Source organism: Centroberyx affinis, unplaced genomic scaffold, assembly GCF_046629955.1.
Source record: "Centroberyx affinis isolate AG114_WGS23_722 - 3 ecotype Tasmania unplaced genomic scaffold, CSIRO-AGI_Caff_v1 ptg000065l_1, whole genome shotgun sequence".
NCBI classification, from domain to species: Eukaryota; Metazoa; Chordata; class Actinopteri; order Beryciformes; family Berycidae; genus Centroberyx; species Centroberyx affinis.
In genome coordinates, this window is record NW_027278776.1 from 14,058 (window position 1) to 38,322 (window position 24,265).

At 44.1% G+C, this 24,265-nt stretch overlaps 2 protein-coding genes and 2 non-coding genes across 4 annotated transcripts; 1 reads left to right on the forward strand and 3 right to left on the reverse strand.

Moving 5' to 3' along the window:
• On the forward strand, positions 1 to 20,429 carry LOC139644814 (nuclear pore membrane glycoprotein 210-like). Its single transcript, XM_071520314.1, has 40 exons — positions 1 to 5; positions 539 to 646; positions 838 to 989; positions 2,014 to 2,145; positions 2,738 to 2,816; positions 3,745 to 3,895; positions 4,898 to 5,030; positions 5,304 to 5,447; positions 5,774 to 5,842; positions 5,964 to 6,073; positions 6,192 to 6,332; positions 6,416 to 6,553; positions 6,703 to 6,858; positions 7,018 to 7,154; positions 7,227 to 7,324; positions 8,532 to 8,677; positions 9,037 to 9,261; positions 9,397 to 9,597; positions 11,352 to 11,544; positions 11,636 to 11,706; positions 11,906 to 12,007; positions 12,136 to 12,237; positions 12,431 to 12,559; positions 12,764 to 12,891; positions 13,326 to 13,521; positions 13,625 to 13,804; positions 14,156 to 14,236; positions 14,539 to 14,670; positions 14,783 to 14,929; positions 15,307 to 15,392; positions 15,776 to 15,950; positions 16,070 to 16,245; positions 16,589 to 16,809; positions 17,020 to 17,156; positions 17,246 to 17,369; positions 17,772 to 17,924; positions 18,031 to 18,314; positions 19,181 to 19,382; positions 19,471 to 19,587; positions 20,329 to 20,429. The coding sequence occupies exons 1-40, from the start codon at positions 1 to 3 to the stop codon at positions 20,427 to 20,429; spliced, it is 5,562 nt and encodes a 1,853-aa protein (XP_071376415.1).
• rps27.2 (ribosomal protein S27, isoform 2) lies at positions 19,935 to 24,188 on the reverse strand. The gene is made up of 4 exons (XM_071520302.1): positions 24,139 to 24,188; positions 23,266 to 23,374; positions 22,812 to 22,922; positions 19,935 to 21,333 (listed from the first exon to the last, which is right to left on the reverse strand). The coding sequence occupies exons 1-4, from the start codon at positions 24,142 to 24,144 to the stop codon at positions 21,305 to 21,307; spliced, it is 255 nt and encodes an 84-aa protein (XP_071376403.1). The 5' UTR covers positions 24,145 to 24,188; the 3' UTR covers positions 19,935 to 21,304.
• LOC139644899 (small nucleolar RNA SNORA13) lies at positions 21,905 to 22,036 on the reverse strand. The gene has a single exon (XR_011695219.1). It is a non-coding gene; the product is annotated as a small nucleolar RNA SNORA13 (small nucleolar RNA).
• LOC139644893 (small nucleolar RNA SNORA13) lies at positions 23,060 to 23,192 on the reverse strand. Its single transcript, XR_011695218.1, has one exon. It is a non-coding gene; the product is annotated as a small nucleolar RNA SNORA13 (small nucleolar RNA).
• Positions 24,189 to 24,265: the final 77 nt, after the last annotated feature.

Below are 24,265 nucleotides of genomic sequence, written 5' to 3' on the forward strand. Positions count from 1 at the left end.
ATGGGGTGCATTTTACTTGTTTTGTCAAAACACTCCCTCCAATTGGCCATCACAGCACACTGAGTCTGGTTTTTGCTATTTATAACTAAATAACAATGTATGCTATTAACAAGCTGGACCAGATAATTTCCCAGGTTTGCGTCAGTAAATTCCACTTGCTCATTCCCTCGCGAGATTTGGTGACAGAACCACGGACAGCGACTTGACAACAGTTTGAAAAAACAACAATGATTTGCGAGTCAGTTGTTTATACTTTTTGAATAATTTTCGAATGGGTTGCCTATTTTTTTGTTTACTAAAGGTAAAAATATTTTTAATGATGGGTTTTTGAGCTAGGTTACCTAGTCTAACTTTTTGGCCAGGAACTTGGCCAGGAACACTACCAGGACTCAAAGGAAGAATATGGTGCTACAAAATTGCATTAGCTAACGCTAAGTAGCGTTAAGATTATTCACTTGTTGCTACACATTATGGCGAAGTATACCGTATTTAACCCGAAAACATGGTGTAAGTTTTTGTTTTTCACCATATTTTGTAGTTATTTGAGTCAGTCAAGTAGGCTGAATTCTCCTAAATTACTTTTGCCCCGCTCAAATCGTGTCAACATAAATTTCACAATTGCAGCAGAAAAGGGCTGTTATGAATGGTGAGTGGCAGCTCAGACAATGTTAGTCGTGACTGTTTACATTTCCAGGCTGTTTATATTTAAACTTTTAACAGAGAGCATAGTCTCATGGTAATGGGGTCTGGTGTGTGTGTCTGTGTGTGTGTGTGTGTGTGTGTGTGTGTGATTGTCTGTCTCTGTGCCTGTGTTTGTTGATGTGAATGTGTTTTCAGGCAGTCCTCTAGACCTGAGGCAGTCAGAGTCCAGCCTCTGTCTGTGCCTCAGTCCTCCACCTGCAGCCAGCAGGTCTTAGTATCTGCTCTGTCAGTGTCCTCTGCTCTGGACACCAGCAGGACCACCAGCATCATACGAGCACAGGACTCTGGTGAGGGACGCAGGGAAAGTGTGGGAGAATGGTTTAGATATGGGCTTATAAAGGGCCAGAATTCACTCTGTAGCTCAAATTGAAATTAAGTAAGAGTAGCAAGCTCAATGTAAAGTGTGAGTGTGTGTAGTAGTGAATACAGAGGAATGCAATTGCACTCTAATGACTCAGTGTTAGTGCAGGTGCAGAGAATTAACTTCCAGATGAAGTAAAAAATCCAAAGCATATTCTGCCCAAATGTTGCAGGGCTAAAATACAGCCAAAATAATCACATAAAAGACAATGGTGACAAAGTTAAATATGCAAATGCACAAAACACAGGGGAAATGCTTGCTCTGATGTGGCTAAGTGACAGTAATATTTTAATTAGGTCCTTGTTGAACTGAAAATGTCTGAAATGCCTGTGGCAGTAACCTTTCAGTGCACTTGTATTGGAAGATTGTCCCATTTCACATTTCTCTATATTTTTAGTTGTTTGTGGAAGTGTTTTGTCATTTTAGAACACAAGATTGTTTGGTTTAGATTTTGCATATTGTTTATTTGACTTCTTTATTCTAAGTGGGCTTAATCCTTTGTTGAGGATATAATCTTGCTTGCTAAGTGTGTGTCAGCAACAACATTAGTTATTAAATTGTAGCAATGAACTATTGTTATTTGCCAAGACGCTCACAGCTGTGTCTCTTTCTTTTCCTTGTGTTTATGCACTCAGACCAATTACTGTCCCTTTGTCTTTGTAAATAGATGAGATTATTTTGGCTTTGTCCAACTAATTTTTGGTAGAGTGTAGGAAGAGACAGACAGAGGAAGACATTAGCCCCAGTCTCACCTAACTAAGGATGAAACAGAAGGATTTTGGCCATTAGCCTGGCATTATTACCAATTCACTAGCCTGCATTCAACGTCAGGCTAGTGAGGACGTCACTGATACAGAATACTCTGTAAAACGACCAGCCACACACTCAAACTGTGTTTACATGGATAATCAGAATGTGCCAAACTAAGCATCTATGCCGTTATTTCTCAGTTACCGGCCACACCTTGTGGTGCGAAGTCATAGTCAGTCAGATTCAGCAGATTCAGATCCTCACGACGACTCGTCATGTGTTCACTGATGACCCGCCCCTGGAGCTGTCCATCACAGCCCTGGACTCAGAAGGTACATTTACACTCATTGAGGTCTGCTTATTGGTTGGTTATAGTTGGGTCAAAGCTCTTTCATTCACACCAATGATTGGGTCAAATGTGACCACATTCTAATCTTTTAGGGGATTATCAAGTATGAGTTAATTACATGAGCATGAAGGCAGTCACTACATTCATAGCTTCACTCTTTTGCAGAAGAAATAGATTTTTTCTTCTTTCATAAAAGAGATGTTGTATAAATCCAGCCTGTTGTGTGTTTAGCCCAGAGTGAAAATAAAGCAGAGTGAAAGAGGTGTGAAAGCCAGCTAGCCTGAGGCAATGTTCTGCCCTGGGCACACCAGATACCCAGATGTGATGAGCTTGTTATCTGCGTTATTTACTGGCAGGCTCTGCTGCCCCACTGGGGCTTTCATCATCTCTCTAAGGCTATGTGCATTTTCATGATTGTGTATAATTTTAAGGCCAAGGTAATGCCTGTCCTTATCTCGACATTTGTCCCATACCACAATTTTATTTTTTTCAACGAATCTGGAGCCTCTCTCTCTCTCTGTCTCTCTCTCTCCTCTCTCTCTGTCTCTCCCTCTCTCTCTCTCTCTCTCGCTCAGGAAACACATTCAGTAGTTTGTCGGGTTTGCAGTTTGAGTGGAGGATAGCAAAGGATTCAGACACAGCTGAGGTCATACGGTAAGAGGGATGGATAGGATGAGCTAGACCTGGACTAGAGAGAAAGGGAGGGGAACATTCTCAATAAGCAATCTGATGGATCTCCCTGTAACAACACATTATGTAATAACACCGCATTATGTAATAACACCGCATTATGTAATAACTCGACAAAATGTAATAAATTTTCACTTCATTATGTAATAACACCCGCATTTTGCAATAATCTGCCGCATTTTGTAATACACAGCCTGAACACAATATGTAATAAATTTCCCCGCATTTTGTAATAAATTATTACATATTGCGGTGGTTATTTGTCATACACAGTGGCAATTCAGGTGCTTTACAAAGATTAAAAGATTTATAAGAACAATGAATAAATAAATAGTGGTGTAGATAAAAACAAGATTTAAAATAAGTTTTAACATTTTTTAAAGAACTCAAATAACTCAACTTAACTAAAAGCATCCGTGAACAGTGTGGTTTTGAGTCCTGATTAATCAATCAATCAATCAAGTTTTTATTTGTCACGTGTAATCATTCAGGTACAATCACAGTGAAATGTAATCCCGTCAGTTCTGATTTACATACATTTTAATAAATAATGCACTGTATTATAAAATTTTAATCATAAAAAAAGTGCAACTCCCGCATTTTGTAATAACCACCGCAATATGTAATAATTTATTACAAAATGCGGGGAAATTTATTACATATTGCGTTCAGGCTGCGTATTACAAAATGCGGCAGATTATTACAAAATGCGAGTTTTATTACATAATGAAGTGAAAATTTATTACATTTTGTCGAGTTATTACATAATGCGGTGTTATTACGTAATGCGTTGTTACACTCCCCCTATTACCTGCCTTTACATAAAAGCACTCTGTAACTTTATGTTCATCGTAACTTTATTCATTCATCACCACATGGCCCTGGCCTGTAGATTTGTGCGTTTCTCAGAGACGGGGTATTCCCCCCCACGTCACATCCTGGCCCTGGAGGAAGCAGGCCAGAGGGGGGACAGGGTGCTGCTGGAGGGGCTGAGCAGCGGAGTGGCCTGTGTCAGGGTCTGGCCCTCAGACCCTGAGTACAAGGTACGGACCGATGGAGCAGTTTACCCGCACTCAACGCTGCTGTCAGATGTGAAAACCTCTTATCTTCAAAACAGTACACTTTTAATGAATTATTCTTCAATTAAAGTCCATGGTTGAAATTCATATAATGTGTTTTAATGGGATTCAAGGGTTCTGGGATCATGAATCTTATTCAACACACTGAGGACCATGTGCAGTTTCAATTAAAGGATAAGGCTGGTGTTTTTTAATGCACTGCTTACCGTCAACAAATCCTATGAAAATAACAAAATCAGCAATGATTTTGTTTTGCCAACAAGTCTCGTCCATGTAGCCGATGTCCAATAAAGCCATGTCCCAGCAGCCATAGAATTCCATTGTATTAAAAAATGATTAAAAACACGTCAAAGAGCCATGCCGTTGCTCTGGGCAGCATATTTCATCATCACGATGCACCGGGCCAGCCGACTTTTCCTCAAACAACTTAATAAGCTGGATGTAAACACTTTGCGATCTCAGGAAAGTAGTTCTGTAGCACTGAAAATAGTCCCCGGCGTAATGAAGAATTTGTTCCCATTTGAATTTGATTTGGTAATAACAACAATAGCTTGACTTTTCGTGGTAACAGTTAGCGATTTTTAAAATTGAAACTATGTCTTTGTGAGCTGTATTTCAAGGTTTTTAGCTTACAATTGGAGCCAGTGACTTCCGGGTTGACGGATAAAAACGGTACGTGGGAAGTCAAAAATTAATGGGAGAAGAGCAAACGCATTGTTGATTTTGTTATTTTCATAGGATTTGTTGACGGTAAGCAATGCATTAAAAAAACACCAGCTTTATCCTTTAAGCAAGAAAAGGAAAACCCTTTGTAGGACAAGGTTTTCACACTATTTCAACAGTGATAATTGGATAGGCTTCATTTGCAACTCCTACTATTCTGTGAATGTGTGTGTGCAATATTACCGTGTTTTCACGAGCTACTGAGTTGTGTGTGTTTGTTATGTCTGTCTCTCTGATCCCTAGTGGGTGAAACCAGCGACTGTCAGCCTGTTTGTGACTGACAGGCTCTACCTTAGCCCCTCCCAGAATATCTACCTGCTGCTAGGCTCCACCCTCCCCTTCCGTGTCTGGAAGAGCGTGCACCACAAAAACATAGGTGAGATACAGCAGGCCTACGCAGCAGTTTCTCCTATAGTGGTGGTATATCAAAGGTCTTTGTAAGCCCTCGGCATCATAATGGGGCAAACTTTCTTCATCCTATACTTATTATGAAATGTGTCCTCTTCTCTTCTCTTCTCTTCTCTCCTCTTCTCTTCTCTTCTCTTCTCTTCTCTTCTCTTCTCTTCTCTTCTCTTCTCTTCTCTTCTCTTCTCTTCTCTTCTCTTCTCTCCTCTCCTCTCCTCTCCTCTCCTCTTCTCTCTCTCTCCAGATGTGACTCTTGGTGTGAGGGGTTACCAGTTGTCCCTAGAGCAAGGCTCAGACAATGGTGGTGATGTCATCACTTTGGACCAGGACACAGCCACTGTGACTGCTGTCCGGATGGGACACGCTATGCTAACCCTCTCACATCCCGGTATCCTTATGATCTCTCATTAAAACACTCATCCTTGTCTTGTACTTGTGCAGGCATTCTCTTGACTTACGTTCCTTAACCCCCAACCTTAACCCATGAGTGCCTAACCTTTACCCCAACCGTATTAAACTGACTCTAATTCTAACAATAACCCTAATCCTGACCCTTAACACTAAAATTAACCTCACAAGAGACCTCTTTTGTGGATTTTCTATGCTCCTGAGGATATTTCGACCGTACAATATATAAAAAAAAACAACCATATATTACATACATGCACACACACAAGTTTCCTGAGGTTTTCCTGAACACACCTCTCTCTGCAGGCCTAGTCCACTCAGCTGAACCCCATGTGCCCCGCTGCTCAGTCTATGTGGTGGACCCCAGCTACCTCAGTAAGCATGGAACAGGGACCTGACACCACATTCCTGTACACACTGTAATGGAGAGGATGACTAATGTGTGAGTGTGTGTGTGTGTGTGTGTGTGTGTGTGTGTGTATGTGTGTGTGTCCAGCCCTGTCGGTGGAGGAGGAGGCAAACAGATGGGTGCTGGAGGTCGGACGCCATTACCACCTCAGTGTGCATGTCCATGATCAGGAGGGACATGTGGTACACCTGTCAAACGTAATGTCGTCATAACAACTGGCCTAAATGTCACCAGCTGCTGTCACCGGGAGACTGTTTCCATGACAACCGCATCTCTTATCTGTAACCTCTCACTCCGCCTCTTTCTCTCTTGCAGAATTTGGTGTTGACAGTGGAGATGAGTGACTCGCTGTTTTCTGTGCTGAAATCTTCCACTAACAACACCTATTACGTGGTGGAGACATGTGGCACTGGACACACTGTTATAAAAGCCTCACTCTTCAGCATAGTCACAGAGGTGTAGCATGCATACATGCACGTGCACACACACACGCACACACACACACACACACACTATGCTTACTCTCGTTCCCTTTTCAGGACAGTCAAGTCCTTCCACTGACCCCACCAATCATAGTTTACCAGGAAGTAGAGATCTATGAACCCCTCATTCTGATGCCGTCTGTCCTGGTGTTTCCCTGGCAACCAGAGGGACAGCCCTACCAGCACCACATGCAGGTGTGTGTGTGTGCATGTGAGTGTGTGTGTGTTTGTATAATCAGAGGGATTAGAAGCAGCACTGAATTTAGCAAGATTGTGTTTGCTGTGTGCTTATGTGTGTGTGTGTGTGTGTGTGTGTGTGTGTGTGTGCCTATGTGACTGAACAGGTAGAAGGGGGGAGCGGCGCTGTGAGCTGGTCAGAGAGTGACAGTTATGTTGCCGTGGTGACGGTGAAAGGAGATGTGATAGCAGGAAAGAAGCCGGGCCGGGCTGAGATCCAGGCAGCAGACACACTTAACCCTCGACACACAGCCACAGGACAGGTGAGCACACACACACACACACACACACACACTGACACAGGCAGAAACGAATGGCAGGGTCATTTTCCCTCTTTCACACTGTTATCTATCTCTTTCGTCTTAGTCCCCCTTCCTCCCTCTCTCATTATCTCATTATCCCTCCCTCTCATCTCCGTCCAGGTGTATGTTTTGAGGCCGGCTCGTGTGGAGCTCCTGCCCCAGAGAGGAGACTGCAGAGTGGGGGAGACCATCATGCTGCCCATGGCTGTGTGGGGGGAGAGAGAGGAACCAGACCAGGCTTCTCCTACAGACACCCAGTTCCAGGGGCCCTCCACTCCTCCTCCCCACACCCAGGGTCAGGCCTCTTCCCTGGGCACCGCCTCTCATAGCTCTCCCTTGCTGAACAACCTGCTGGAGGTCACGGACTGCTCCTTGATGAAGTTCCATGTTACCACAAAGCCTCCAGGCATCTTCACCCCAGTCCAAGGTGCTGCAATCTCCTCATAATCACATAGTAAACCCAGTTGAAACCTGATATTTAAATGATGAAAAGTACAAAGTGAGGAAAGGTTTAGGAGACAATATCTCACCCCTATGCAGACCATGCTGAAGCCTAATTACATTTCAGCATCAGCTGTACTATATTTTGGGTTGATGTGAGTTTACATTTATGGAGAAGGAAAGAGAGAGCATGAGCTGAATTCAGCATCCAGAGATGATGATACCACCGTAGTCTACTCACTCTGGGATGAGTCAGAGTCTGCCCAGTGTCTCCATTGTGACACTCCACTAGCCACAACACTTTTCGGTTCCTCAGCAATTCAGCATCTTACATTAGTGATGTGCGTGGTCTTCACCTCCGCCCGGCTTGGCTTTTTGGACTCCAAGTTTGCTGCGAAAGCAAAAATCTTCACCTTCACCGTCCCCCACTAATGGAGCTCTAACACCCCACTTCCTAGATACCAACAACCATACTTTAATTTTATGAACATTCACGCCTGCCCACAAAGTCACATAAGCATGCATTCATTAACAGGCTTAAGAGTTTATGGCAATATGTTTTTGGCCTTTTCTGTAGGAGGGAATCAATTAACTTGCCTCGTCCTCTCATCAATCAAGTCCATTAGAGACTTGATTGGATTAATGGGATCACATACACACTAACATACATGCACCCACACACACTGACCGAACACACAGAAGTAATTTGAAAGTTCCATTAGCAATACTAGATAAAACGATCAATACACCACACCAACTGTGATTTTCTATCAGTGTGTGTGTATGTGTGTGTAGGTATAATTGATGAGATTGCATGCTCTTAAATGTGTAGCTGATCCATTCAAGCTTTAGTTAAGTGTGCACTCTCGCAACTTCCTGTCCATTATAATCTAACGTGGCCAGAAGGTACAGCAGCCCTTTTAAACATGAATTTATACAGTAATGTGAATTTATACATAAAGTTTCAGCCAGGCAATGTGATCCTCAACTGCGCTGATAATTCACATACTGTATATTGGGTTCGCAGCTATATTGGGTGCTATGCTAACTCTTGTGGGAACCAGGGCTAGCTGAATTTTCTTGTTTTATCCTGTTTTTTATTCATATATGAGAACACTACTTTGAAAATATAGTTTTCATACAGTGCACATTACCACTGCTTTGGTAACCATGGTGTGTGTTTGTGTGTATAGACCCTGTTGGTCGTGGTCCTGGTTACTGTGCAGGTCTACAGATGGAGGCAGTGGGTCCAGGACATACCCTCGTCACCATTACCATAGAAGCGGACCGGTACAACCTTAGCTCCATGGCAACGCTGGCCGCCCACACTCCCCTCAGGGTGCGTACAGGGGACGTGTGTGTGTGTGTATGTGTATGTGAAAGAGAGAGAGTAAGAGAGCAGAGGTTGTTCATTGACCTATTTTTCAGGCCGTTCAGTTGAAGCGGTATGAAAGGAGAGACTATGGAGTTTTTAATGATGCCACAGGAGAGTTGTGCTCTGCTCCCTCCCCTGACAGGACTTCTCTACAGTTACCACTTCCACTGACATATATTGGCTACCTGAGACTGTTCTACATATTACACACACACACAGCCAGGGCCTTGTATATGCTTGCAATTTTAATACCCAATTTAATACCCAATTCACTCTCTTTTTCTCTCCATCTCTGTCTCTCTCTGTGTGTGTCTCTCTCTCAGGCCTCGGTGTCCGAGGTGGTGCTCTCTGTCAAAGCTTCACGCCTCATTGTCTTTGAGGCAGGCCCCAAGCCCTGGCCCCTGGCCCCTGGCCGTTTCTATAGCAACATCATCATAGATAGGGAGGATGAAAGGGAAGGGCTAGAGGTGGAGGCAGTCGGCCAATCAGAGCCCAGGAAAGGCCAGCAGCATGCCTACAGGGTTACCTGCCTGGCCCTGGTCGAGCAGGTGGGACTCTGGTATCTGGGTCAAGTCGAACAAGACATTTTTAGCATCATAGTGCTATAGCGCTGTCATCTCTTGAAGCTTGTGCTGTGGGCGTATTGTAGTAGCATCTTTGTGCGTGTGTGTCTGTCTGTCCAGTGGCTGGTGTTCATCAGTGGTAATACTCCAGGCCCGCTGAACCAGCAGCCGTCGAAGGAGGAGAGCAGGGTGAAAGTGGCCTGCAGCTCCCCTGCCGCTTTGTCTCTCTCCCTCCTTTCCCTCTCCTCCTCCTCCCCCTCCTCCCCCTCCTCCTCCATCCAGCCCACACCCTGCCCTCAGGCCCAGTACCCCACAAGCATGGTGAGTTTCTTCATTCGGTTTAATTTCCTTTGCTCTTTTCTATCTTTCCTCCCTGCTGCTAGTGTTATACCTTCCTCTGCTTATCACACTTATGCACTCATAGACAGACACCAAGGCACGCACACCACACAGACACACACACACACACACACACACACACACACACACACACAGAGGATTAAATTATAATTTAATTTCATATTCATTTGAACTCTGTGCTTGGACATGCCCCCCTGCCTCCCTACCTCCTTCCATCTCTCTCTGGTTACTCTCCTTAAAAATCCCAATACAAAAGTCCCGATACAGACACAGACACAGCGGTTCCCATGGCAACCGCTATGTCTGTGTCTGTATCAGAGGGGAGTTTCCAGACACAGCGAAAAAGTAGAAAGGATGCAGAGCAAGGGAAAACACGGAAAACACACACACATACAGACACGCATGTATACACATGCATTTGTGAACCTGTTAATTAGTAATCAGCATCTCCTTCACACAGACTGTTTATTTTTAATGAGAAGAGAGAATGCTGTTGATTGGGTGATTCCAACAGGAATAGGCTTGAGTCAGATGCAAATTGGATATTCAAGCCAATTTGAATTTGTGGAATTTAATGTTAATGAAAATATTCTCTATGTGAATCCCTAAAGATGTAGGATTTCCATGAAGAATATCACAGCTACGTGAGTTATGAAAGCAACCACCATGAAAGTTGCTTTCTATGGGCATATTGTATTATTTATTATTATTATTTTTCCCTTTGATTTTCTGCCAGTAAATCAAAAAACATTTCAAAGATTTCAAGCGCAAAGCATAACGCACTGGAGTGTCATTAATGGTAACACTGATAGTTGTGGGTTTTGCAATAATTGGAATGTATCATCACAATTGATTTGGTAGTGATATATTGATCAACAAATTCTACATTCATACATACATTTTATTCATTGCATCATGTCACTTATTTCATAATATGACAACGAACAAAATGACAATTTCAGGATTTCTGTGCCAGATGAATATTAATTTATGTATATTGTATAAATCTTAAGATAAACAAACAGTGAGGGTCCTATTGCCTATCGCATAGGCATTCAATCTGTAACTTCCAACTGTATGTCATTTTCATATTTTTGCATGCATTGTGTCTGTGTACACCCTGCACTTTTCAAATTATTGCTCAAATATGTCTACCAGCTTTTCGTGTAAACTGCCAGTTGAAATACAGTGTTCTCATGCATGTGTATACTTAATCAAACACAAATTTCTGACTGCAGTACTTTCCTGTTAGGTAGGGGAGATAATCCAGTTGCTGTGTGTAAACATACTCCGTATCACGTTGGCTAACCAAACCAACCGAGTGGCATCTGGCCTGTGATCATGTATTTACATTTTCTGAGCTAAATAAACCATTGTCAACACTCCTAACACATTATCTCTCCTCTCCATTAGGAGTTAGGCTCCAATTAGCCAACACAGAGCAGCATGGTCAAACACTCTGAGTGGTCAGAACAGCCTGTATTTACACCTCTTTTTGCCACTCTCTCTTTCTCCCTCCCTCTCTCTTCCCCTCTCTCTCATTCCACTCAATGCTTTGCCTAATGATCTGAACAGATTTTGGCAAAGTAGCTTGGTATTTCATGAAGCCCCAAAAGAATTAGAGAAGTAGAGTAGAGAGTAGAGAAACCATGTATCCCTACTTCCACCCTCATCTCATCACCTTGCTGTCTCTCCTCTCTCCTCCTCCCTGCCAGTTGCCAGTGTCATACAGTAGGGGTGCAGAGTTGCAGTTGGCAGTGTTTGACCAGCAGGGGGTGCAGTTTGACAACTTCAGTTCCTGTTTGGTGCGCTGGGACTCCTCCAACTCCACACTGCTGTCCCTGCCTGTTCCTTCACACATGGTGCTGGCAGACACACTCACAGCAAGCGGACTATTCAAGCTATATGGTCAGAATAATATATGCAAGGAATTTTCATAGACTCAAGAATGATTAATTCTAAACTGTGACAGGCTGACATGGTTGATTGTTTTTGCCAGGTCGCCAGGTGTTCCATGCCCATGGCCATACAGGAATAGCATCCATCACAGTGACCCTCACTCCTGCAGAGGTGTGTGTGTGTGTGTGTGTGTGTGTGTGTCGGGGGGGGGGGGGGTATGTGTGCATGCATATGAGTGTATGTACAGTATGTGCGTACGTGTGCATGTGCATACACGTGCTTGCGATAGCGTTTGCACACATGCAAGTGTGTCTGTGTGTGTCTGTGTGCATGTGTTTATGCATTTTCAGTATCAACTTTGTGACTGCAGGACTGGTGGAGCCCAGTGACCGCCTCCATGCAACTGAGACTGGTGGAGGACATGCAGTGGAGCAGACGCAGCCTGACCCTCTACAACCACCCTGATGTCACCGTGAGTGACACACGCTCACACCCATGTCTTATCATACTTTACCTGGACATTGAAGATGTATAACCTCTCTAACCGATAACCTTTCTTTCCCTGTCTGTCTTGCCTTCATTCCCTCTCTCTCTATGCAGGAGAGTTTGACTGTAGTCCATGGCTCAGGACACTTCCTAGTGCACCTGCAGGACAAAGAGCTAGCTAACATCACATACATGGAGGACAGCAATGTCATAAAGGTTGGGTAAACACAGGAATAAGGAAAAGAAACCATGCACAAAGGGGGGTTGCCTAGTAGTTAGAGAGGGTTCAATCCCCCTTGTCAAAAATGAGGGAAAGCTAAAGACAAATGTTCCCAGGTACACAGCCAATTTTTAAATCACCTGTTGGTAAGATTTGTGTGTGTATGCATGTTTGTGTGGTGTCTCACAGGTGTCTCCACTGAGGCCTGGCGTGTCCTTTCTCCTGGCCCATGACCTGTGTGTGGCCTCCACTCAACCTGCAGTGACCTCCCTCTCTGTATCCGACATCTCTGGTTTCCAGATTGACTTTGTGGACATTGTAAGTTTTAAGACTGATTCAGTGGGCTGCTAGAACTCGTAGAATTGAGAGTTTGAATGTGATTGAAATATTATTCTCAGATTAAGAGAGGGAGATTGGGTAGAACTCTTCTGTTTTTGCTGTTTTCTCACTAGAAACGTTTTTTCTTGTTGAGTTGAAAGTTTTGACATGGCTCAGAAAAGGCTATTGTATGAAATATGTCAGGTGGAGGTAGGACACAGCACTTTGGTCAGAGTGCGGGTTCTGAACTCTAATAGGGAGCCCTTCAATCAGGCTTACCTCCCTCTCATGCACCTGAAGCTCATCCCCTCCTCAGAAATCGTCACTGTTGAGTGAGTACCTATGTGTTTGTTTGAGTCTTACGTAGCGAGAGATTTGTTGAAATTTAACAAGGGAGGTGGTTGGCAAGTAAATGGTTGTTTTCTGTTCCATTTTGTCAGAAAATATGTAATTGACATGGGGGATGCATCTTCTTTTATTAACCTTTAAATAACCAAGGAAGGGTTGTCTGAGCACGCTTATTTTCAGCAACATAAAGTCGTTGAGGGAGGGGAGACTGTCAATCATTCATTCATTCATTTCTCTTAACAATAGAGAATGCCAGTCTCCATCATCCTCTCTTGAGTGTATGATTCACTAATGTGAGCTTAGAAGTTGAGATCTTTAGTAGATGTCTTCATCTTAAAGAGTTCTTGAGTTGAGTGGTAATGTACTTATGCATAATATAATAGGCACTGTATATAATAGACACTGGATGTATTTCCAGGCCAGCTGGACCTCTGGACAGAGTGTCTTTAGGTTACCGTGTGTTGAGCCATGCAGTAGGAATGGTGAGCCTCCATCTGTCTGTAGTGGACAGCAGAGGGAGCGTCCACACCTCCTCTCATAAACAGCTGCAGGTCTACCCCATGTTCACCCTGCAGCCCCGCAGCCTGGCATTGGCCCTGGGCAGTATACAGCAGGTAGTGGTGCTGAAAAAATAATCTATGCTTTTGATATTTTTGCTCATTACAATCTAGACAGACAATCCAGCTCATAGGTTTATCATTGCTTTGTCACCCCCAGGTGAAATGGGAGGGGGGCCCTCACCCCCAGTCCAGCGTGGGCTTCTCAGTGAGTGACCCCCGCATCGCCACGGTAACCGACACAGGATTGGTGCGAGGCATAGCAGAGGGGGTGGTCAAACTCAGAGGGGCGTTACAGACTGTTATTGAGGACACTGGAGCCCTGCTCACCTTCGCACAGGTACTCGATACACACACAAACACACACATCCACCTTTCAGTTTTCAGTCTGTCTGCCTAAGATCATTAACTTTACCAGCACGATAACAAAACGCATCTTTGACCAGTCAGATTGCTTTGCTGAAACTCTTTGTTGTACATTCATTCATTTTTTATTCAATTAACAGAAAAAACATTGGGCATGAGGAGGTTGTGATATCCAAATGATTAAGAAATAATTGAGAATGCTCTATAACACGAAAGTGAATTACAGTTTCAACAACTTGATCTGAAAGTGAATTGACCCCAGCCCATTCATAATTCAAAATTCATTCATCCATCTGTTCACTAATCTCTCTCTCTGTGTTGTCAGGATGAGGTGGATGTGGAGGTCTTCAACTTGACTGCCATTCGGATCCAGGCTCCTCTGGTTCGACTGTCTGTTGGCACTGAGGTAGGAAATAGTCACACAGTCTCTATCTCCATCAAAAAACTCACTTTACAAATCACTTTACTTCTCTTCTTAGCTTTCATTTATTTCTTTTCCTAGCACTCCTCTCTTACAGTGTATTTCTAAGGTCAGAAAAATGGTCAGGGTACTATTGCGCTTAGTATTAGTTGTTTGTAATGTCGCTGATCTTGGAATTGAAGCTTGCTCTACTGTTGCACTAGTCACTATGGATAAGAGTGTCAGCTAAATGCCTTAAATGTAAATGTAATGTAATGTAAATGCTATGTTCTCTGGCCTGTGTGCAGATGCCGGTGCATGTGATGGGCAGCGACAGCAGTCAGAACCCTCTGGCTCTGGGCAGCGTGGAGTCCGGCCTCCTCTTCCACTGGAGTCTGGGCAAACTGGGTGTACTGGACATCCAGCCCAGACACACACAGGTACCACGCATCAGCAACCACGTATCCTTCAACAGCACTTGGAGTTATTGCAGTGGCATTGTATTTAATGTATATATTTGATTTGACTATGTTGTGAATGTGTGTGTTGCAGGCTGGGGTGACGGTGTCTCCCGCTCACAGCTTCTCAGTGCTTGTGAGGGCCTGGGCGGCGGGCAGGACCAGTCTGAGAGTGACAGTTCAGCTTGCCAATCACACGGCAGAGAGCCCCCAGCAGCTTTCTGATGAGATACAGATAGTGGTAAACGCACACAGTTTGGCATTTTACTGGATCCCAAGATGACATCAACCCCCTCATTTGAAATACATACATACCTTGTCTTACATTGTTTTTGGGTGAAGTAGCTTGGTATTTCATGGAGCCCTAAAAGAATTGCACTTGAAAACCATGTATCCTTACATCTACCTGCATTTCATCTCAAACGCTCTGTACATTTTTTTACCTTTATTTCCACTTGATTCTCCTGAGCTTGCTCATCGCTAAAATTATGTCCAACAGAATGAGGTGAAAAGTCTCGATACACAAGACAGACCGCATCCTAATACTCTGTAGTCATAACATCTGGGAATTTGCTGTTCCTCACAACAAGTGACACCTTGCCTGTCTGTCTTCATCAGGTGTTCCAGGAGATGCAGCTGACGGTGGGGACCTCTAGATCCATCCTCATGTCACCCTACTCTCACTATGCCTTACAGAGCAACAAGTCAGTGTCTTTCTCATGTGTGCATATATGTGCATGCATGGATATGTGTTTATATATATATACAGCACATATACAGTATATGTGTGTGTGCATGTGTTTGTGTATATACATGTGCCTTTGTATACGGCTTGTGGGCTCCAGAGTGGGCGTAGTGAGTAGGGGGATGTTCCACGTGTCCCTTAGCAAGACACTGAATCACTACCAGCTCCAGGGGTGCTGCTCTGTAGCCGACCCTGACCTCTGACCTCTCTGTGGAGGAAGGGCGGTTAAGTGAAAAGAATGTTTCCCTAAAGGGCATCAAAGAAGTATCACAACGCAAATTCCATTTTACTGGGGAATCAAGGGTTAGTTTGTCATAACTATTTTGTTGTCTTCTGCTCCAGAGACACCATCTGCCCTGTGCGCTACGCTCTGTGTCAGTGTGTGAAAGGACACGGGCTCGTCACCGTGGACTCCCAGGGGGTCCTGAGGACTGGCCCAGACACCGGCTCTGCTCTTCTGGAGGTCGTTGCCATGGAGACATGTGGGGTTAGCCAGACCCTGCTCATCAGTGTCCGGGTCAGCTGAGTGTGCACTGGTTACTAATGACCTATAATGGCTCTGTCCTTGGCAAAGGGCAATCTCAAAATAACAAAATGCTGTGTATATGTGTGTGTGTGGGTGTGTGTGTGCTGTAGGTCTCTCTGGTGTGGTTTGTGCGTCTGTTCAGTGTGTCATCCCTGTACAGCGTAGGGGGGCGAAGTCAGCCTGCCTTCCCCCTGGGCTGGACCATCAAAGTCAGGGCTCTGTTCTACGACAACCTGGGGCAACAGTTCCACGCCCACAACACACACACTCACATCCTCACCAACAGGTACACTCTACCCCCCCACCCCCTCCTACTCTCTTTCTCTCACTGCCTCTCTCACTCTCACATTGTCTTCCTAATTATTTCTCACTCTTTCTCCCTAGCTCTCTCTCTTTCTCTCTGTCTCCCTACACAAACAACACAAATTTCATTTTACACTTTCATTCAAATTCTTTTCATTCACTTCACCAGATTTCAAAACTGGGATGAGAATGCAAGACTGTACAGATCAATACAGTCAAGACTTTTCCGGCCAAGTCTCAGAATGAGTTTTCTTATCGTGCCTATTGATCCTCCTCCCTCCCTCCCTCCCTCTCTCTCTCTCTCTCTCCCTCTCTCTCCCTCTAAGAGATGACCGGGTGCAGGTAACTCCAGATTCTGACAGCCAGTCTTTTGTGGTCCAGACGGTGTCTGCAGGGCTGACAGTTTTAGGGGTGCAGGGTGACCCTACCAACCCCTACGTCAGTGACTACATCCCCCTCCCTGTCCTCCCTGCTATCTCTGCCCCTCTGCAGTCACTGAAACCAGGGGATTTACTTTGCTTCAGTACTCCACTCACAGGGGAGCACGGTGAGACACACCACACACACACACACACACACACACACACACACACACACGCATATAAATACCAACACATTGCCAATCTCTCTCCTCTCCCCTTTGTTGTTTTCTCCCTTTATCTCATTTCCACCCCCACCCTTTCTGTTTCTCTCTCTCACTCTCTCTCCCTATCTCTCTCTCTCTCTCTCTCTCTCTCTCTCTCTCTCTCTCTCTCAGGCCAGCGAGGTCAGTGGGCTGTGTCATCAGACCAGGTGCTTCAGATAGACCTGGTAACAGGGGCTGCCCTTGCAAAGCAACCTGGGACGGTGGTGGTCTACTACAGACTAGAGGAAGGACAGCAAGCCCTTAGAGAGGTATGGAAGATTTACAGATGGATGGATGGATGGATGACATTCATGGTCTCGACAGTGTGTATCTGTGAGACTACATCTTCTGTGTCCAGGTTAAAGTGGAATCCCCTGACATACCGTCACTGACACCCCCGGAGAATGGCTTCCTGACCAGCTGGCCTAACGCCTCACACTACTCTGTTCCCGTCGAGCTCCACACCAACCTAAAAAACACAGGTCGGTGCGTCTGTCTGTCTGTGGCAAAAACACACTTTCAGCAAACACACACACATAGCCACAGAAGGTGAATATCATACAAACAGGTCCTCTGGGCCATTACTTCAGCTTTTGTGTTTTTTCTAAGCATCGGGCAAAATTGCTCTCCTAGCTCTCTCTCCCTCTCTGTTTTTCTCTTTGTCTCCTTCTCTTTATACCAATCCTCTTACTGTCCAAAATAAAATCTGCCATTTGATTGCTGCTTTTATCCCACGCCCATTATAGTACCATGAGTGCATAGATTTTTGGATACATTTCAGAAAATCAAACCACTAACCCCAGCATTGTTACTGCCATGCTTTACTCCTCCTCCACCTCCATATGAATCTCCTGTCTTCCTGTCACCCTTTATGTCTCTCTCAGCCTCATGCACCTTATCACAGAGGAAGGCTATAGAGAGGAAACTGCACCCTGAGGCAGGGCTGCAGTGTGTGCTGCACTTCAGCGCCCCCTACCTGCAGCTCAACATTCTTCAGGCTGTGTTTGAAGCCTCACCACACTACGACCACGACACCGGTAACACACACGCACACACACACATACTCCCATCTCAATACACTTGGCTCAGTCGGGTCTCACTGAATGAACAAAGTGCACTCTCTCTCTCTTTCACTCCCTGCAGGTGTGTACAGCTGTCGCGTGTCCGTCCGGCCCCAGGATGAGTCTGTTGTCCAGCTGCTCTCCACCCTCCCTCTCGCCATCTCTCTCTCATCCTTTTTGCAGGGCCAGTCTCCTCTCTCTCTCCTCCCGCTGTCGTCTCTGTCGCCGCCGCTCTCCGGTCGCCCGGTGAAGCTGCCCTACCTGCCGGCGTTCCACTGCCCCGTGTCGGCCCTGTCCCTGACTGGCCCGCAGCCCAGGGCCGAGCTCACTGTGATGGGCACCAAGGACATGCTTTCATCCCTCAAGGTGGGTCACGCACACACGTGTACACACACACACACACACACACACACACACACACACACAAAAACACATACACACACGTTTGTTAACACAGACTTTGAAAACTCTTTAATGAGGTGTACATGTTGCTTTGAGTCAATTCAAAGTCTTAGCAAGTACTGAAAGTCACAATTACACCACATTTTGAGAGCATCTTGCTTCCTTAATGTGATGTATTTCCTGTTGAAACAGGATGTTGGGGTGGGACATAAGACAGGGACAAATCATTCAAAAGTGTAAACCAATGGGATATCAGTTAGGGAGAGAAAGGTAGTTTGATGGAAAGGGCAGAGGTGCGTGATTGTTAAAAAATCTGTGATGGTTTTATTGGTTGGAATTTTTATGAATGCCTGCTGGTACAAAGATTTTCTGTTTTTCATGTAGTAAAAGTAATGAGATTTTGATATAAAAATACAAGAAAATAGATTTTTGTCATTTTTGTGGCATGAATATGTTAAATATGTGTAGAGTATGATAGAATTAGCTAAAGATGCAAAAGTTGTTTTTCATTTCAATGTGACTTTAAAGCATGTTCTGTGACCTACTATGATATACTGTATGTATGTGCATCTACAGCTCTTGCATGAATAAGCTCAGTGTGTGGGCAATACTGTTGGTTGGGATGCCTGCTTCTATATGCAGCCAGTCACTGTAGTCTGCAGAGACTCCTTTTTTAGAAGTCAAAATTGGCTAAAAAAAACCCAAAACACTTAATAACTGTGCACATGTAGATATGAGAACTGGTTCACAGCTGTGTTCCAGGGACACCATCTGCCCTGTGCGCTACACTCTGCTGTCTGTCTGACCACCATGTTTCCCGTTGGGTTCAGTTCCACAGCGACAGCCTGGAAGTGGTGCTGTCTGAGCCCAGATACTCAGAAGAGAGCTCCTCACTGGTGCTGTCTGTCTCCGCCTCACAGGACAGCGCTCAGGCTCTGTCCCGCCCCACCAATATCATTCTACTCAGCAATCTCACCCAGCAGACGCACATCGTCACAGTGACCATACTGACAGGCAGCCAAATGTCCACAGGTCAGACTCGGAGGTTCACACACAACTGTAATTATCTGCCTGTGCCAGGCAGCAAAAACATCAGCCAGTCTTTGTTGTGTGTGTCCAGGAGAGATGGGTCTGGTTCGTGTAGACGAAGGGCCTCTTCTTCAGCTCCTGGACTTCCAGCTCATCCTGATGTTTGCTGTATTTGTAGTTTTGGCCATCACTGCTACCTTAGTCATAGGTATGTACACTTGCCTTTACTGATAGCTACATGTACAGTATATTCTACAGCTAAAGGGATTGATAGCTGTGCTGTAATTACCACTGGCTCCCAGCTTCTCATTCATTAGAATAAATGACCTGTGTGGGGATATTGGGTCATTGGTCAACATAAACAATATGGCAGTTATGTAGAATGTATGAATGAAAAGTGAAGGGAAAATTAGGGTGTGTAAAATAGCAGTGGTAGAACTTACTGACAAAGAATGAATGAATGTAGAATATGTACGACATGAAAATACACATTCTGTATTAGTCATTCAATAACCAGAAATGAGGACATCAGAATCACATTTTCATTTACAATGATTTTATTTGCAAGCCTTGTCCAATATACAAGCAAGACACAAGGAAAACGTCACCATAGCAACTATCAAGTTGTGTTGTCATGGGAATGCTCCCCCCTGATTTGATTTTTTTCTTTATTTAGTGTACAACTTAATGCTGTCACGTACGCAGCCTGTGCCGATGATCTACAGCCCCACAATCCCAAACAATATCTGTGAGTATAGATCACACACCTTTAACAATAGTCTCTGTTACTCTACCCATCTGTCCTTGCCTCCATCGATATTAAGTGTCCATCTGGTGGACAAGTCCCTTATCTCATTTTCGCCAGAGGGACTTGCAGGCACATGTCAATTCACAAACATCATAAAAGCATTAAAGTGTCAGATTGCTGTGTGCTGTGTTTTACAAGCAGTGGACAGTGGCGGCAGCAGTGTTGGCTTTCCCTTGGTCAACCCCTATTCAGACAGAGAGCGGGCGCTGCGCAGACGCCGCTGGCTCTGGAGCAGGAGCTGACATGACGTCACTCACTGCACACTCTCTACCTCTAATAAAAATGTTTGCCTCACTGTGGCACTCACTTGGCAGATATATATATTTATAGAGTCTGGATTTCTGACCAGAACTAATATGCATCACTCAATATTCAATTTTGCAAAGTGCAGCCATAAACTCTGAGTAGGAGAGGATAGGAAGGCTTCTTGGATGCAATTTGCAATCTCAGCCACAGTGTGCATCGCTTCCTAGAACCTGTCTGGTGTTTTCAAAGAGAATTTACATAAATCTATAGTGCTGCTGAGCATCTGTTGGAGAATATCTGCAAGAGCTCACCTCATACCCTCGCCTTGCTGTAAACAGTTTGTGATTGGTCAATTAATGGTGTACTGCCAAACAAATGCATGGCAAATCAATCTGCACAAAATTCTGTGGAGACAAACACGTCCGTGTGCTTAGAGGACACCACATGCCAGAGTAACTATAGTACATGTCCTCAAATTCCCTGAACTTTACCAACAGATTTTGTGTATCCTTACATCCTGAGGGGTCCTAAGCTGACAAATGTCTGTCAGTAGACGTTAAGAACCTTCAATAGAAAAAGAATAGGAAACTGGATGAAAAACATGCAAGATTCTTTTACCAAAAAAAGAAACTAGGTTTATTAAGAGAGAAAGACAAGTGGGTGAGGGGTGTTGGTAAGGCCTCACTAGAGCGGGGTACTTCTCTCTGCACATACTGTAAATACACTGCTTCCTGTATTACATTACATGATTCTGCTTTTTCCTTCTCCTCCCATTTCCCCTTGCTTCGTCAGTTCCTTGGCAGTGTCACTTGATAAGCATCAAGTTTTGTTCTTTCTCTCCCCCGACGGCGTCCAACCATCTCTGGTCAATCTAGTGCTGTTTCCTCCTGAATGAGCATCCTAGGGGGAAGGACAGAGAGATATTCAATTTGGGAGTAAAGTTAACAAACTCAAGCATGTACAAAATGCATACTACTGAAAACAATTCCATCAGTTCTTGTCAAATCTGCAAAAAAAAGATATTTCTGTAGATACTTTGCACTCTACGTTGATAAACTGGCTGACTAATAAAGATATTATTGATAAGAGGCCACTAAAACTGATGTTGCTATCTGTCTTTACAATGAATTAATTGCTTCCTAACAGGTGCGGTTTTAATGCCAAGGAGGGTTGTGCCCATAGTAACTCAAGACAAACAGTACTGAGGAGCCGTTGGTTTCCACGGCAGCAGAGCACAGAGGACACTGGGTGGGACTGGAACAGCGCCAGTGAAAACAAACTCACCTAACCTGCAACAAATGCACCTGCATACAATAATAATTTTATGATCTACCATCTTCAAAGTAACAGATGAGCTCCTCTCCTCAAAACTAGCACCGACCGACCACATGCGTTGTAGCTGGGACTGACATACTTGCTCCAAGGACACAAAACAAACATGTATATGAATGAAAAAAAATGTAAATGTCATATTTGTCTTTGCGGTTGATCCGGTAGAAATGGATCAGTGAAGATGAATTTCTGACGGAACCACAAGAGTGACTGTATGCCTTAGTTGACACCCCATTCACCAAGGACACAATGAAAGGGCAACACAAAGGCAAATATCAAAGTGTCAGCAACATGCATCAAGCCTACAGAAATGCCAGCCTCTTCAACAAAGTGAGGTGTATTGTATTGGGGCATGTGGGGCTCTTTGTCATGTGGCATTCAACTGAAAATTAATTTGACACCTAAGAAAAGAGTTTACTCCCCGTCCTCATGTTTAATTTATTGCATAATTTATGTAGCATAATAGTGCATAAAGGGAGAACACAACACAAAACACAAGGTAAATGAGTGTCATATTTATCTATTTATATACATGGGTTTATAGGTCTATATATGTGCATGAGTGTATGTGTGGTATGTATAAGTATATATTCATAGTATTTCTGTTACATCACCACACGGCCATCTTGGTAGGAAAACAACAGGTGATTGTAATAAATTAACAGGTGATTATAATCGAATGACAGCCAGCACCATATTGGTAGGAAATTCATGTGACAGTGGGAATACTATGAATAAGAGGAGTGGGTATGTGTCCATGTAGACATGAATATGTGCAACAATTACTGTAGGTGTGTAAACAGAAATATTTTCACTCCAAAATCAGATATCCACTATTTGAAAAAGGAGAAACCTAAGATAATTGTTGATATGAAGGTAAAGGCTATTATAAGATATTATAGAAGTCATTAGCTATCCTGAGTCCTGTTTTAGAGAATGTAATCATCTGTATTTTTGAAATATTGAGGAATAAACAGGTAAGATTATTTTTCCAACATGGATGTATATCTTTTTGCAACAAAACTCTTCCTTTATAACATCTGTACCTTCTGTGAGGCGAGCTTTCCCTCCTGTCGGCTGGCAGAGGACTGTGGAGCAGCCGACACACAGCACGACTGTCTGAGCGTGACTGAACACAGTGGTGATCTTGTAGCATCCTGCAAAACAGCAAAGACACAAACACATGATTGGTTGGGACAGCCATGAAACCACAACACAAGGCAGAACAGCCAGCTGCCAAACTGCCACTTTACAACTGTTACCGCAAATTAATGTACTCTTGATGTTTAAACTGGTGTGTCCTTGCAGCTGATCGTGTAAAAAGAGTGACATGAAACTCAATTCACAGACAACCACAAGTGTCACTGTATGCCTTGTTTGACACCCCAGTCACTAAGGAAGCAATGAAAGGGCAACACATAAAGGCAAATGCACTACTTTATGTTTTTAAGTCATAGGGAGCTTAAAGTTCCCCAAGTAAAGGAATCCACTGGAACTGACCTGGACATTTCACATCCATAAAATAGGAATTGGGACTCTGCACAAGTCGTTTCTTCTTGTGTCTCCTCTTCTCCTCCTCGGGGGTCGGGTGCAACAAATCCTTTGCGAGCTAAGGGAGAGACAAATCACGGACATCAAATAAGCTGAATATCATACAGTCTACATTTACATTTCAGGCTTATCCAGAGCGTCTTACAATGAGTGTGACAGTAGACCGAGCTTCAGTTCCAAGATCAAACATTACAAGCAATAATAAATACTAAGCGAGGCCAAGGTCGGGGCCTTAACGCATTCACAGCATTACTGTCACCATCAAATGATCATGAAAGACAGAAAGGCTAGGAAAAGAAATAGAATACATTACAGAATTTGCTGCGTTGGCAATATGACAATTATTGTCATGCCAGTAAAGCAAATCTGAATTTGAAATAGAATAAATTCTATGGTGAGATGAAGGAATATTTTTAGAGAGCCATCTCTCAATTTTAGAGACATTTTTAGAGAGACGATTCAGTGGGGAGAGGGTGACGTAAGGTGATTAATTTTCAACCTACGAAGAAATGAGGAAACAACCCACCATATATCACTAAGGCCATCGTAGCCAGCTATAAAAAGGACTTGTTGAATATTAAACCACAAAACACGATTCTTGCTGGACAGCATGGTCGGCTTTGTTTTGCACGTGTTACGCCATATTGTGTCACTACGCGGGGAGACTGCACGCGTGGTGTCACTTTAAACAGAACTGCTTTATAACAACATCAAACCGTCTGGACCAGCAGGAACAAAATACAATTTTACGCGACTATTATTATCTCAATCAGAACAGTTTTGAAAGACTGATGGTAAATGTGGAGTGCGTAGTGTACTTACTGGCATGGCTGCGTGTTTGGAGCTCGGCCGGAAAGAAACCACCGGGCCACACGACACACCGGAAACTGTTGGCTGACGGGCAAGACCCGGAAATAAAAGGTATGGAAAGCCATGTGGTCCATGTTGG